This window comes from Pogona vitticeps, chromosome 4 (genome assembly GCF_051106095.1).
Source record: "Pogona vitticeps strain Pit_001003342236 chromosome 4, PviZW2.1, whole genome shotgun sequence".
Taxonomy (NCBI): domain Eukaryota; kingdom Metazoa; phylum Chordata; class Lepidosauria; order Squamata; family Agamidae; genus Pogona; species Pogona vitticeps.
Window position 1 is genome coordinate 36,540,853 of NC_135786.1, and position 16,359 is coordinate 36,557,211.

Here is a 16,359-nt window from a genome sequence, read left to right on the forward strand (position 1 = left end):
CAACTCTGCTAGAAGTCCAGAATTCTAACAGAGTCTAGCTTCCTGACAGCATTACTTTTGGCTTCTCTGACATACTCAAACCTCCTCATCACATTAAGATGTACATCCAGGATCACTGTGCTCACATGCATGTCTTACCTTACAGGACATTAGAAAGGAGATGTTTGGGGCCTGCTCTCAGACTGTAGAACTGCCTCCCGAGAGGTCAAGCTGGGGAATGTAAGGGGGATGTTGTTGTTTTTACCTTTTCTAACATATTTTAGATAGTTTTAGCTGTTTGTTGTTTAGCAGGTTGTGAATGGGTTCACGGGCAGGGGGTGAGGGTCCCTCATCTAAATCAGGAATAAGGAGCGGAGTCGTCTTCTTAACTGTAACAACTTCTGTTTTATTAACATCCAACGGTTCAACATTCTCAACCAAAGGTTCCAATAAACTTAGTTCTGGCAACGAGCCCAAACTGTCCATTTCTGAAGTGGTTCTTTTGCCAGCCGAAACTAGAGGCATGCAGGACCAAACCTCTCGGCGTCATTGGGGCTCCTCAGGGAGGCGCTCTTTACTGCACAAATGGTCCCACAACATGGGTGCCTTGCCCAGTCGCCCTCGAGAGGTGGGGTGTTATGTCTTGCGTTGGGACGGATCACCTTTCGTCCACGTCCCTGGTTCTTTGGGAATATAATCATCACCCATTCCAGTGGTTGTATGCAGAGGTCCTCTTTCCCTTGGGGGACCGGATCAGGTAGCAGCCCTCCTACCTGCAGGTGAGGGAAATCTCTTAACAGCTCTTGGGTCTTAACCCTTTCATATTCCCTCAGCTTCTCCAGCTCCTCCTTTCTCTTCCACAATTCCAACTGTACCTAGTAACGTCGCTCGCCACTCTCTCTTATGTCATCTTCCCAAACTGACAGCTCCTGCTCTCTGCCTATCACATTCGCTCCCTCCTCCACCAAGCTCACTTCAAACTTCCCGCCTTCCCACGCTCGCGCCCTTACTCCCGCGCTTTCTCTCTCTTTACTCTCTGCCACACGCTGTTTCCCTCCGGGTGTGTCTGTAGCCCTCTCTTGTTCAGGAGACGGCACACTCTCCTCTAGCACTCCTTTACACAGGTATTTTCATAAGTTAATACATTTACCTGCTTTTTTGAAGATCGTTATTTATTGTATTTTTGCTGCATTTATGTGTTAATGTTCTGTAACCTGCTTTGAGTCCTTTTATTTGGAGACAGATGAGATAAATGAAATGAATGAAGGAGTCTTGACTGTTAAGCAGAAATCTTGGAAGTTCATGCATGTATTGTTTAAATGGCAGGAAATTAAACATTCTTAAGGAGTGTATTTTAAAAATGCACTGTCAGATATGCTTTGTCTAGCATTACTTAACCTTTTTGGTCTGCTGGTAGCAAGGAATTAATTTGCTCTTCCTCTCTGAAAGTTTCGGCGCTTTTGATGAAACCAAAGAGATTCTTTTTCTTTTTCTTTTAGGAACAGTGAATGTGATCATTCAGAACAGCTTATATGAGGCTTAGCATCCCATTAGTAACGTGTTTTTTACAGCCTTTTGTAATGGAGAACACTACTCCATTGTAGTAATGGAGAATAATACTATATATAAACTACTCAAAGTTCTTATGTCACAGTTTACAAAGTTACTAATTCATATATTATGAAATACTGGTATTACACTATTTGTGGACATAGTAAAGGTGTCTTAGAATACCTACCCAACAAGAAACAGGAGTTAACAGTTTTGTCTGAAGAACTGCACAAGAAAAAAACCGTAAGTTCAGGAAGTGATCATCAGACTCTCATCGTGGCCTCTCCATGAATCTGCTGAATCATTTTTTCATTTGCTTAGACTTTTGTGATTGTGTGTACTCCCTCATTTTTGTATTCTCCAATTTTGACAGGAATGAATATTTTATTAATTCGGACAGAAAACGAACATTTTAGAAATGTGGTACCAGTAATATGTTTAATAAGGTTTAACATGAATACAGTACAGCGTTTTATTTCTCACAAACAACATACCCTCTAATTTTCAGCCTCTCTCTCTCTTGCGACTTTGCCCCTGTGTTGCACGTGTATAACTCTGCCCCCCGCCTCGGGTTCTGTTGCGACTGGAACAAAAGGGGATCATTTTAATAAAATGATCGCTGCGTGGAGGAGGAAGAAAGCTGCATGGAGGGAGGCAGAGTTGCATGTGCACGTGCATGGCTTAGAGGGAACCTTGCTCACAGGCTATTTACTTTAGAAATCGAAGCCTTCATTCCTATATCTACGTATCTTTGATTGGTCCGATCATCAGTTTGAGCGGAGAATTGCTGTTCCAAGCAATGCTTTTCTCTTTTTATATAGTCTTATGTCAGTAACACACTGTTCTTAATTTATTTAATTTTGGAGTGGGAGATGGCCATGGACAAATAAGGCTTTTTGTTTATGTCAAGAAGGGAAGGGCAACATAATGTCAATCCCACCCCTTCACACATAGAGAAGTCAAGGAAAGCAATGTTCTTTTCATACCAGTGTATGAAATGGCCTTCAGAGGTGAACATAACTTTAACATGCAGAAAACTCTTTCTGGATTAATGAAGATATTTCTTAATACATTTATTTATTTTTGTTATAGGTTTTTACAGCTAAAGATGTTGCACAGCCATCTGAAGAGAAAGTAGGCCCTTTCACAAAGATAATAGAAGCAATGGGCTTCACAGGACCACTAAAATATAGCAGATGGGTAAAATATTCAATATTCTTGTTGTGTTTTATTTGCCCTAAATTGGAGGGGGACAAAAATAGTTTGTACTCCATCTTCCAAAGATTGTTGAATGTCTTTTATAATGCAGTCTAGTATATGTCTTTGCTGAAGTTCTATTGAATTGAGTAATACTTGCCCCTAGGTCATAATGCATAAAGATATATACTGTATTAGCCCTGTAATAATGAACTCACTGCTGGGAGTTTTCTCTATGTCTTTTGGTGGCAGGTGTATTTTTTTTCTTTTGAAAATCATTGATGTCCTTCTTGGTTCCAGAGTGGTTTATAATAGTTATTCTAAATGACAATCATTCTTCCCCCAGACAACTTACTTGGAAGGTAAAAATAAATGAATAAATTGAAAATGGAATTATATAAATAATATCCCTAAAATATAAAAATGCTTATATCATACTATAAATAATCTGTCCTAAAAGCTATTGAGAGGCTTTTTTTCATACATCTGCCTCCTGAATGCACAATTTGTGCGCAGTGGGCTTTAATACATGGCAAGTGGAGCTAAGTCTGAAGTGGAGTGATTTATCTCTATACAGTAGGTAAATTAATCTTCTGTTCCTAGAGTTTGGGGTCCTTCTCTTCCTTCAACAGTACCAAGGCCATTTTTGTTTGTTTGACTGTTTTTTTAAAAAGTACTATCTGCATGGATTTTTTTTTGTACATATGAAGTGATACTGCATGATAAAATTCCATTTCTATAATTGCTGATTTGATTAGCCTCTTGATCCTGTAAGAGGAATTAATTGAAAGCAAGGGGGAAAGATTTTGTAACTATTATTATGTTCTTACTGCCAACATTGTATGATTTATTTTAGGACACTGTCAGGGAATGTGGCTCACAAGAACCGCATATACTCTGTCTTGCTTTGACTGAAGCTCCACCAAGAGGCCCTATTACACCTGCTTCAATTAATAATCTTTTAATTTAGTATGTTTGTGAAAACCAGTGGATTGAGCAGAGATACTGTGGTTAGAACAAGTGGGATTCTTTAACATAATGAACACAGTATTAGACACAGCTCTCAAAGTAAAAAAGCACCTACAGCAGTGTTTGTGGTCAATGTTCACAAGTAAGCCTACACTTACTTGTTCAGCAGACTGGAAGTGATAAATCCATCTCTTTCCATCAAGCTATTTTGGCTACTGACACCCTCATTGCTTAAAATTTGTGTGCTTTTTCTGGACTCTCCAGTATATTGTCTTCATAACTCCCCAGTTTTAAATCTCTGGAATTATATAGCCATCAGACCTACTATTTATGTCAGTCCTTCCATTTATAATGTGATCTTCTTGAAGGTGCAAAATATATATTTTTGGCCTGTGAAAAACAATATCAAAATGGCACAGTTCAGCAAAAATGAATAATTCATTTATTGTGCAGTCATCATCTGGCCTAAATTTTGGACTATGTTTCTTTCCCCATTTCCTCCTATATGGCCTGACCTAGCCATAAAGAAGTACTCTGAAGTTTATATACTCTTTTGTGACATTTTGATTGTTTCAAAGGCATTGTTCAACTGTGCATTTTGATTGTTTCAGAAAACATTATGCTCAGTACCCTAAATGTCTCTGTTTTTATGTTGTCAAACTGTTGTTTATGTCGTTTATCTATTTTTAGCCATTGTGTCAAAATATATATTAAAAATCCTGAATTAAACATTCATATTAAAAATCAATATATAATATTACTGTTACTTAGTTGTTATCTGTTATGTGAAGTGTCTTCAGTCTACAAAAGTATGATTTATGTAAAGGAAAATATTTTGTGGTAGAATATTGTTAAAAATAAGTGATGAGTAGTACACTCACCTAGGAAGCAGTAAAATTCTTAACATTAAATGAAGTACAGCATCTATGTTTTTCTCAGCTGTTAGAAACTTTTAAAAGTTTGACTGAAGCAAAACCCAAGACTTTACCATTCTACTTCCTCTGCTTGGGGAAATGTGATCCTTTATTAAGTGAAACAGGGTGGAAGGTGACTTGAAGTGTTAAAATTGGATTAAAATGCACCAGTGCTTTGAGATATTTTTCCAGAGAAAATATGTAGTGTTCATCTGTCTACAGCTGCATTAGGGATTTTTTTTATGCCCATAATGATACTACTGTACTGGATGAAGTTATTTCAGGCTTCATCATAAAGGTAGTCTATTGTTTGTTGTCGCTATGTGCTGACTGATGATGACTCTATGAATGAGTGATTTCCAGATATCTTCAGCATTCCCAAATATAATTGTCTTTTCTAGTGACTGTTTTCTCATGAGGTCCCCAAAGTACAATAGCTTCAGTTTAGTCATTTTGGCTTCTACGGGGAGCTTAGAGTTTATTTGACCCAGCACCCACTTCTTTGCCTTTCTGGCAGTCACTGTAGCATTAAAGCCAAGCAAAAAGTGTGTTGCTTATATACTGCTCCACAGCACATAAAGCACTCTCTGGGCAGTTTACAAGTTAATTATGCAGGCTACACATCTCTCTCCCCCCCCCCCCGCGAGTTGAGTACTCATATTACTGACCTTTGAAGGATAGAAAGCTGGGACAACCTGGGACAGAACCCTGGGTCATGAGCATGGTTTAAGCAAATGATTCTCTACTTCTGTAGCTTAAAGTTTTGTTTGCTTTTTAACATAATTCCCAGAAGGATGGCAAAAACAACACAGCCTTGTGGAAAGTTAAATATCAATGCATTTACCACAGCTTAAACTGGAATGAGGACTGCAACCCCAAACATTTTTACTAGGAGTTAAGCCTGTTGAAGTTGTGCCCTTCTAAGCAAGCATGTATTATCATCATTATTATCATGTGCTATCAAGTCAGTTATCACATGATGACCCTTTTCAGGTTTTTCCAGATAGTGAGTATTCAGAAGTGGTTTATCATTTCCTTCTTCTGGGGGCACACTAAGACTGTGCAACTTGCCCAAGCATGCACAGGCTGGCTCTAGTCACTGAAAGCATAGTGGAGGATTGAATTCCCAACCTCTGACTCTACAACCAAATACTGTATCTAAACCACTGTCTAAATCTGAGAAATTGAAAAGTGCTTTTTAGCTAGCTCTGCTTTAGCATAATCTTGAGTTCATGCTAAGTGTATCATAGTTCACCTGCCTGATGTAATCTGTATGTTTCTGTAAATATGAGTAAGCATTTGGTAAAGGGTTTATTTCTTTTTCCAATAAAGTGCCAGTATTACTCTACTGAAAAAAACAACAGAGTGTTGAAGCACTTTTAAGACTAACAAGTGTTATTGAGTGTATTTTTTGTGGACATTGCTTACTTCTTCAGATATAATAAGTACAATACTTAGGCCACAGGTTTATATCCCCATTAGTTCTGATTCTGTATTCACCTGCTAGATTGGGCTAATTAGTACATTTCAGCTGAGGCTAGAACAGAATGAAATGACTTACAGAAAAAGTCAATTGCATTATTGAAGCATGTTATAATTTTTCAAAGTGCTGTTTAGCATAAACATTCTGGTGATAATAAAGTAAGATAAACAAGTCACCCTTTAAGCTGTTAAAGCAATAGTGCCCAGTCCTGTGCAGGAGAACTTAAAAGGCAGATTTCAAAGGGAAACAGCTGAACAAGAATATATCAAGAAATCGAGCTTTATCTGTCTCGGCATAAACAAAGAGTGGGGCTTTTTATCTCAGTATATTGATCAGGTCATCCACACGCAGGCTTGTCTTCCTACAAACTCTGTGTGTAGAATTGTAAACTGTTTTCCCAACAGAAATATAAAGCCAAATAGATCACTTCTGCCTTCATCTAAAATAAATAATATCTGATAAGCAAAAATAATTGCTTTAATTTCTTGTTATCCTCCTTACTCTTTAAAAAGTCTAGATCTTATTTGTTTTTCTGCCACCCTATAATGCTCACGATTCTAAATTTCTGTCTCTTTTTTTGTGCTCACCACTTTCTTTATGTGTCTTTTGATCTGTGACTGGCATAGGAAGTTATCTTATAGGCAGGCTGTTTGTATGTCTAGTGTAGTGTTGTTTTCTCAGTCTGACAGTAGGTCTGTATAGTTTTTGTAGCAATTTCTCATTATCTGCTATTTAAGTCTTTCAGCCAAAGATGCCAGGGATTGTAATTCATGTACTCTTATCGCTTTCACTGCCATAGTGTATTACAAGAATGTCAGTAGGTATCACCCCAAATTTTAGGTGCTTCTGTGACTCTTGAAAGCTCTTTTATTACTTAACGTCCAGTCAAATGTTTAGCTAACTGAAGTGTACTAAAGAGCCCAATCTAGCAGCTGAACACAGCATCAGGCTCAGCTTCCAGCACTAGCACAAAGGAACTGTTGTCTCCTTGAGGACCTGATCTCATTTGAGGCCTTTCCCCTTGCATAGCACTGGAGTGACACACAAGGGGCTTCTTCTTAGTCTGGAGTGGGTGGAGAGAGGTTGGGGCCCAAGTTAATTCCACAACACTCTTTCACTAGTCAAGAGCTGTGGTAAGGAAGTGAGTTTTCTATTTGAGCAAGTGAGGCAACAGGCCTGGAACATGTAATACTTCACATCTGCCATAATTATCTGCTTTGCTGTTACTAAGTTTGAACATTTTATGTACAGTATTTTGCAAACAGCTTTTTAATTTTCATGGCCACCTCTTTTGTTGGGCCTTTGTTGTTTGTTTTCCCTGCTCATGTTTGTTCCCAGATTTGAGACTGAAGACTATTATGCTTTCAGCTTCTTCTTTGTTTAAAATTGTACAGGCTCATAACATTATCTACGAACTGATTTGAAAAACCCTATAACATAGTTCTTGAGCAGTTGGTCTATATAAACTGAAGTTTAATCTGGTTTAAGCTGTCCAAATGAATATTCTGAAATCTATATAATGTCTTAACTGACCTAATGTCAAATATTGCAGGTTAGGGGTTGAATCTTATCTAAGCATCAATGAAAATAGTACACATGCAGAAGAATGTGGATCATTTTGCATAGTAACTTTTGAAGTAACTATATTTTCTAATATGTATCCAGTCCTAGCCCCTAAATATAGCATTTTGATTTCCAAAATTTCTTGTTTAACTGATAAAAGTAGCAACATCAACAAGTTGTGAATATTGAAATTTTATGTTTTTCTTCTCTAGAAGATCAAAATAGCAGGTCTGCGCATGTACACATGTTGTGTGGAGAGAATAGATTATGAAGAATTCTTTAACAGTAAGTTTTCAGTTTTACTCCTTTTTTATACCCCCATCCCTAGGTTATTGCAGGAGAAAAATATGCTGCATCATGAATTTAACACACAAATATTCCTTCTTTACTCTTGAGTATGAATTTACATTTAGTGTATAGGACCATGCAGTTCTGCCTCACGTGAGAAACAAGGATTGTGAAACAAAGCCAGCACAAATCCACAATATTGCATATTGAAATCGGGGGGGTGGGGGGGGAAGAAGTCATTCATGTCTAGTCATCATTTTCTTAAATCAAATAGAAGAAGTAGAAGAATGTTAGTCTTCACAGTCATTTGTTTGTAGTCTTCACTCTATTAATATATGGGGGATTTTCAGCTTCCTCTTGTGGTGGTAGCTCTCCTCCCCAGTGCCTCCCAAGCTTTATAGAACTTATGAGGTATAAGGGGTTTCAGTGGGAGAAATCACCTACTATGTGTGCATACACAACTACCTTTTTCATCTTGAATGGAGTAGTGCATGGATCCCAATGAATGAATTTCCTTAAATTAAAAAAAGTTTAAGTGAAGCAAATAATGGAATATGTTTACAAATCATTTTTTAAAGGACTTCGGCTGCCTGACACATTGAACTCTTGGTTTTTAGTAGCACAGCTTCATGTCTGGTGAGTAAAACTTAAAAGATAGATGTTTGTGTGCTGCATTATCCCTATCACAGGAAAAGCCTGTCTCTACTAGTGACAGAAATGTTGAACTTGATCATGCTAACTTTTTTCATGAAGGTCAAAAACCCTAATATTTGTAGTAGTTTCTGAAGTCTAATAGTGGAAAGGATATGGTTATGAGTATCTCTAAAAGCTTCATTCACACTGAATGGAAGGCTCTCTTATTTAGCTGTTTTAGGAAAAGCTTACATTTACGTAAAAGTGGTTTGAATTGTGAGAATGTGTGTGATTTGACTTGCTGCTTGTCAGAACCTTTAACAAATTATTCCATTGACATTTGCATTTGCACCTCTAAAATGTACCTAAAGATTAAGTGAATGCCAAGTTGGTTACATGTAGAATATTTAACACCTCAGAAAGTGAGTTTTCCCTTCATATGCTAAACACCTGGCCAAGAAAAATAATTAGGCAAAATCAATTTTTCATCTAAAGTTACATGTTAGAAAAGGTCAAAGTGATATATCACTTGAAGCAGTTGGAAGAAAATCATGTCTTCTTATTGCCTGACTCTCGGGAAGCTAGTGGCAGTAGATTTGATCGTACTAATAAACGTAGATACCCAGAAGACACGAAGGTGTGTGAATGAATGAAAGCAGGTAGCTCAAACCAGCTTAAAATTATGTGTCAGAAATAACTGGCCTTAACAAAATGAAGCACTAGGTGATAGCATAACAATCTTGGAAGAAATACTGTTTATAATAATATCTAGCATGTGCTAAATTAGACATTAAAAAAGAGAAACTTTGGAATACTTCACAAGTTAAAGATGCCAAGATTCCCGATGTAAGAAGTACCCATGTGAGAGTTATCTCTTTAAAGAATGATCGTGAAATATTGAAGTGATAAGGACTGATTTTGCCTTATTGTATAGGCATGTAACTAAATTTGAAATGAAATTAATGGGGAACAATATCTTTTAGAGTTTAATAAAAGCCACCAAAAGTAGCTCTGAAAGAGACAAAGCTATAAATAAAAATATTTAAGCAGAAACTTAGAAAAAGTATATTTCATATACTAGTGAATTTCAGCCAAAAACTGGTAAGCTAATTCTTCACATGGGCACTCCATTATTTCTGGCTAGAGATGAAAGGATCATTTAGGATTGTCAATAATTTATATATGCTTTATTAAAGGTAAGCTAGTTTTAAATAATGGAAAATGCTTTAGGAAAATGGAAAGTAGCTTAGACAGAGTTGCCACTCTCTGCAAAGTCAGGAAAATAGATGTTGACCAGGGAAACTCAGGGAAACTGGTGAAATGTCAGGAAAAGTGTAAGATAAATGCCCACATAGTGGACTTTCATCATATTTCTGCAAAAGAATGATCTGTTCTTGTGGCAGGTGATGTAGAATACAAGTGCAACTTAATGATGCCCCTCCTCTGGCCTTTCCCAGTTATTTCTTTCCCAGCTCCACCTCTGGGAACTGGAAAGAGGTGCATCTGGGAAGGGCCAGAGAAGGGTCCCAACAACCAGCCTGTCTTTTGCCACTGAGCAGTGTCCCTGTATGATTTGCCAGGTCAACGTGTTTTGAATAGCAAGGCTAGTTTAAAGCAGCATACATTTAGCTTAACATAGAGATAAACCTCTATTGGAGTCAGGATTGTATATGGAATGGAAGATTTGTCTTTTGCAAAACCCAGAACTAAGTTGCAAATAAGTTTTGCTGCTGATGGAATTCACAGACAACCAGCACTTTCTGTTAACCATGCAAAGTGAAATATGCAAATAGGATTGTTTGTTCCTGCTGGAATTCATAGAGACCAAGCTCTCTAACTCTTTTCCTTGATATGCAGATGAGAGTTGTCTGCTTATCCTAGATTGCAAACATTTAAACTCCACCTCCTTCCTTGTTGCTCATCTGTTTATTCACTTTCTGGAACCCAGAAAATTAGTTGCATTTTTTGAAAAGTTCTGCCTGCCAAATATCTCTACTATATCATGATATCCTATCTGGAGTAGGAAATGGCAAGCCACTCCAGTATCTTTGCCAAGAACGCCCCATGATCAGAAACAAAAGGCTAAAAGATATGACGCTGGAAGATGGGCCCCTCAGGTCGGAAGGCGTCCAACATGCTACTGAGGAAGAGCGGAGGACAAGTACAAGTAGCTCCAGAGCTAATGAAGTGGTTGGGCCAAAGCCGAAAGGACGCTCAGCTGTGGACGTGCCTGGAAGTGAAAGGAAAATCCAATGCTGCAAAGAAAAATACTGCATAGGAACCTGGAATGTAAGATCTATGAACACTGGGAAGCTGGAGGTGGTCAAACAGGAGATGGCAAGAATAAACATCGACATCCTGGGCATCAGTGAACTAAAATGGACAGGAATGGGCGAATTCAGCTCAGATGATTATCATATCTACTATTGTGGACAAGAATCCCGTAGAAGGAATGGAGTAGCCGTCATAGTCAACAAAAGAGTGGGAAAAGCTGTAATGGGATACAATCTCAAAAATGATAGAATGATGTCAATACGAATCCAAGGCAGACCATTCAACATCACAATAATCCAAGTTTATGCACCAACCAGCATTGCTGAGGAGACTGAAATTGAACAATTCTATGAAGATCTACAACACCTTCTAGAACTGACACCAAAGAAAGATGTTCTTCTCATTCTAGGGGACTGGAATGCTAAAGTAGGGAGCCAAGAGATAAAAGGAACAACAGGGAAGTTTGGCCTTGGAGTTCAGAACGAAGCAGGACAAAGGCTAATAGAGTTTTGTCAAGAGAATAAGCTGGTCATCACAAACACTCTTTTCCAACAACACAAGAGGCGACTCTATACATGGAAATCACCAGATGGGCAATATCGAAATCAGATTGATTATATTCTCTGCAGCCAAAGATGGAGAAGCTCTATACAGTCAGCAAAAACAAGACCTGGAGCTGACTGCGGTTCTGATCATCAGCTTCTCATAGCAAAATTCAAGCTTAGACTGAAGAGATTAGGAAAAACCACTGGGCCACTCAGGTATAATCTAAACCAAATCCCTTATGAATACACAGTGGAAGTAAAGAACAGATTTAAGGAACTAGATTTGGTGGACAGAGTGCCTGAAGAACTTTGGATAGAGGCTCGTAACATTGTCCAGGAGGCAGCAACGAAAACCATCCCAAAGAAAAGGAAATGCAAGAAAGCAAAGTGGCTGTCCAACGAGGCCTTAGAAATAGCAGAGAGGAGAAGGGAAGCAAAATGCAAGGGAGATAGGGAAAGTTACAGAAACTTGAATGCAGACTTCCAAAGAATAGCAAGGAGAGACAAGAGGGCCTTCTTAAATGAACAATGCAAAGAAATAGAGGAAGATAACAGAAAAGGAAAGACCAGAGATCTGTTCAGGAAAATTGGACATATTAGAGGAACATTTTGCGCAAAGATGAACATGATAAAAGACAAAAATGGGAGGGACCTAACAGAAGCAGAAGACGTCAAGAAGAGGTGGCAAGAATACACGGAGGAATTATATCAGAAAGATGTGGATATCCCGGACAACCCAGACAATGTAGTTGCTGACCTTGAGCCAGACATCCTGGAGAGCGAAGTCAAGTGGGCCTTAGAAAGCCTGGCTAACAACAAGGCCAGTGGAGGTGATGGCATTCCAGTTGAACTATTTAAAATCTTGAAAGATGATGCTGTTAAGGTGCTACATTCAATATGCCAGCAAGTTTGGAAAACTCAACAGTGGCCAGAGGATTGGAAAAGATCAGTCTACATCCCAATCCCAAAGAAAGGCAGTGCCAAAGAATGCTCCAACTACCGTACAATTGCACTCATTTCACACGCTAGCAAGGTTATGCTCAAAATCCTCCAAGGTAGGCTTCAGCAGTATGTGGACCGAGAACTCCCAGAAGTACAAGCTGGATTCCGAAGAGGCAGAGGAACTCGAGACCAAATTGCTAACTTGCGCTGGATTATGGAGAAAGCCAGAGAGTTCCAGAAAAATATCTACTTCTGCTTCATTGACTATGCGAAAGCCTTTGACTGTGTGGACCACAGCAAACTATGGCAAGTTCTTAAAGAAATGGGAGTGCCTGACCACTTTATCTGTCTCCTGAGAAACCTATATGTGGGACAGGAAGCAACAGTTAGAACTGGTCATGGAACAACTGAGTGGTTCAAAATTGGGAAAGGAGTACGGCAAGGCTGTATATTGTCCCCCAGCTTATTTAACTTATATGCAGAATACATCATGCGGAAGGCTGGACTGGAAGAAACCCAAGCCGGAATTAAGATTGCCGGAAGAAATATCAACAACCTCCGATATGCAGATGATACCACTCTGATGGCAGAAAGTGAGGAGGAATTAAAGAACCTTGTAATGAGAGTGAAAGAGGAGAGTGCAAAAAACGGTCTGAAACTCAACATCAAAAAAACTAAGATCATGGCCACTGGTCCCATCACCTCCTGGGAAATAGAAGGGGAAGATATGGAGGCAGTGTCAAATTTTATCTTCCTGGGCTCCATGATCACTGCAGATGGAGACAGCAGCCCTGAAATTAAAAGGCGCCTTCTTCTTGGGAGGAAAGTGACGACAAATCTGGACAGCATCTTGAAAAGCAGAGACATCACCTTGCCAACAAAAGTCCGAATAGTCAAAGCTATGGTTTTTCCTGTCGTGATGTATGGAAGTGAGAGCTGGACCATAAAGAAAGCAGACCGCCGAAGAATTGATGCCTTTGAATTGTGGTGCTGGAGGAGGCTCTTGAGAATCCCCTGGACTGCAAGGAGAACAAACCTATCAGTTCTAAAGGAAATCAACCCTGAGTGCTCACTGGAAGGACAGATCCTGAAGCTGAGGCTCCAGTACTTTGGCCATCTAATGAGAAGAAAAGACTCCCTGGAAAAGACCCTGATGTTGGGAAAGTGTGACGGCAAGAGGAGAAGGGGACGACCGAGGATGAGATGGCTGGACAGTGTCTGCGAAGCAACCAACATGAACCTGACACAACTCCGGGAGGCAGTAGAAGACAGGAGGGCCTGGCGTGCTCTGGTCCATGGGGTCACGAAGAGTCGGACACGACTAAACGACTAAACACACACATATCATGATATCAGGCAGGTGTTTTTGTGCAAGGGTGTATCTGAAACTACATTATGAAAAAAGCATTTACTAGGATAGTTTTTAATATGCAGTGACTGGATATCAGACTTCATGCTAATTTTGTTCCACGGCTGGCACCAATTGCTGAAGACAAAGACAAATATTATTGCAAATTGTGCTCCAGAACCTTTGAATTAAATGTTATAGGAATTAGAGCTGTGGAGTCTCATTCAAAAAGGCCATTACATCAGAAGAACTAGAAGATTAAATTATGAGGTTCTTCTAATTTGAAACTTTTCTGGTTGTTGTTTAGTCGTTAAGTCATGTCTGAATCTTTGTGACCCCATGGACCAGAGCACACCAGGCCCTCCTGTCTTCCACTGCCTCCTGGACTTGGGTCAAATTCATGTTGGTAGCTTCGGTGCTACTGTCCAACCATCTTGTCCTCTGTCGTCCCCTTCTCCTCTTGCCTTCACACTTTCCCAACATCAGGGTCTTTTCCAGGGAGTCTTCTCTTCTCATGAGATGGCCAAAGTACTGGAACCTCAGCTTCAGGATCTTCCAGTGAACACTCAGGGTTGATTTCCTTCATAATGGATGGGTTTGTTCTCCTTGCAGTCCAGGGGACTCTCAAGAGTCTCCTCAAGCACCACAATTCAAAAGCATCAATTCTGAAACTTTACTATATAGCTAATCAAATGAGATGCATAGTTGATATAATATCTCAGGTTAATAATTTAATATGGTTAGATTATGGAAATTAGCAGGCAACCCCAGAATATATTATTTAGTATATCAGAGAAGTGAGTACACCCCCTTACATGTCAGAAATATTTTAGTATATCTTTTCATGTGACAACACTGAAGAAATGACACTAAGTTACAATGTAAAGCAGTGAGTATAAAGCTTGTATAACAGTGTAAATGTGCTGTCCCCTCAAAATAACGCAACACAAAGCCATGGATGTCTTATCCCCTGGCAACAAAAGTCAGCAACACCCCTAAGTGACAATGTCCAAATTGGGCTCAAAGTGTCAATATTTTGTGTGGCCACCATTACTTTCCAGCACTGCCTTAACCCTCTTGGGCATAGAGTTCACTAGAGCTTCACAGGTTGCCACTGGAGTCCTCTTCCATTCCTCCATGATGACATCACAGAGCGAAAGGAGGTTCGCAGGTGGATGTTGGAGACCTTGCGCACCTCCACCTTCTGTTTCAGGATGCCCCACAGATGTTCAATAGGGTTTAGGTCTGGAGACATGCTTAGCCAGTCCATCACCTTTACCCTCAGCTTCTTTAACAAGGCACTGGTCATTTTGGAGATGTGTTTGGGGTCGTTATAATGTTGGCATAATGCCCTGCGGTCCAGTCTCAGAAGGGAGGGGATCATGCACGTCTTCAGTATGTCACAGTACATGTTGGCATTCATGGTTCCCTCAATGAACTGTAGCTCCCCAATGCTGGCAGCATTCATGCAGTCCCAGACCATGACTCTCCCACCACCATGCTTGACTGTAGACACGACACACTTGTCTTTGTACTCCTCACCTGGTTGCTGCCACACACGCTTGACACCATCTGAACCAAATAAGTTTATCTTGGTCTCACCGGACCACAGGACATGGTTCCAGAAATCCATGTCATTAGTCTGCTTGTCTGCAGCAAACCATATGCAGGCTTTCTTGTGCATCATCTTTAGAAGAGGCTTCCTTCTGGGATGACAGCCCTGGAGAACAATTTGATGCAGTGTGCGCGTATGGTCTCAGCACTGACAGACTGAATCCCACCCCTTCAACCTCTGCAGCAATGCTGGCAGCACTTATACGTCTATTTCCCAAAGCCAACCTCTGGATATGATGCTGAACATGGGCACTCAGCTTCTTTGGTCAACCATGGCGAGGCCTGTTCTGAGTGGAACCTGTCCTGTTAAACCGCTGGATGGTCTTGGCCACCGTGCTGCAGCTCAGTTTCAGGGGTTTGGCCATCTTCTTATAGCCTAGGCCAGGGGTTCTTAACCTTTTTGAAAGAAATGCCCCCTTGAGCCATTGAGGAAGTTATCATTGCCCCCCTCTTATTTCTTATTATATCTTATTTGTTTGTTTGTTTATTTGTTTGTTTAAGACACTTAAATCCAATGACCCCTGAAAACAAAATTCAATTCCAAGAAAATGAAATGCCCCCAAAAAGTAACATTTAATGATTTAGTTGCAAGCGAATTTTAAGACTCAAAAAGAAATATAAAAAGGGCATAAAATGCAGGAACTAAAAATTTCAAGACGAAAACTCTGAAACTAAATTAAGATAGGAGGAAAATATATATTCATGCACACTGTAAAAAGGCTGCAGCCATCTTCACAGGTTTGGCTTGCTCCAGCGCCCCCCTACTGCTCCCCTTCTGCTCCAGCGCCCCCACGCCGCCCCTTTTCGTTCTACCGCCCCCCTGAAAAATGAAATCGCCCCCTGGGGGGCATTATCGCCCAGGTTAAGAACCACTGGCCTAGGCTATCTTTATGTAGAGCAACAAATCGTTTTTTCAGATCCTCAGATAGTTCATAACCATGAGGTGCCATGTGGAACTTCCAGTGACCAGTCTGAGAGAATGAGAGCGATAACACCTGCTCCGCCTTCACATATGAGACTTGACACTAACAGGTCTCATGACACCAGGGAGGGAAAACG

General features: G+C 39.9%; 1 protein-coding gene across 7 annotated transcripts in view; it reads left to right on the forward strand.

Moving 5' to 3' along the window:
• UQCC1 (ubiquinol-cytochrome c reductase complex assembly factor 1) overlaps positions 1–16,359 on the forward strand; it is a 59,564-nt gene that overhangs the window by 14,034 nt on the left and 29,171 nt on the right. For all 7 annotated transcript variants that reach the window (XR_013545073.1, XR_013545074.1, XM_078393309.1 and 4 more), the window contains exons 4-6: positions 2,623–2,730; positions 7,869–7,941; positions 8,523–8,580. Coding sequence is in view for 5 of the 7 variants with exons in the window: in XM_078393309.1 (XP_078249435.1) it covers positions 2,623–2,730; positions 7,869–7,941; positions 8,523–8,580 (239 nt within the window). In the remaining 2 variants the exon portion in view is untranslated. The remainder of the gene's footprint in view (positions 1–2,622; positions 2,731–7,868; positions 7,942–8,522; positions 8,581–16,359) is intronic.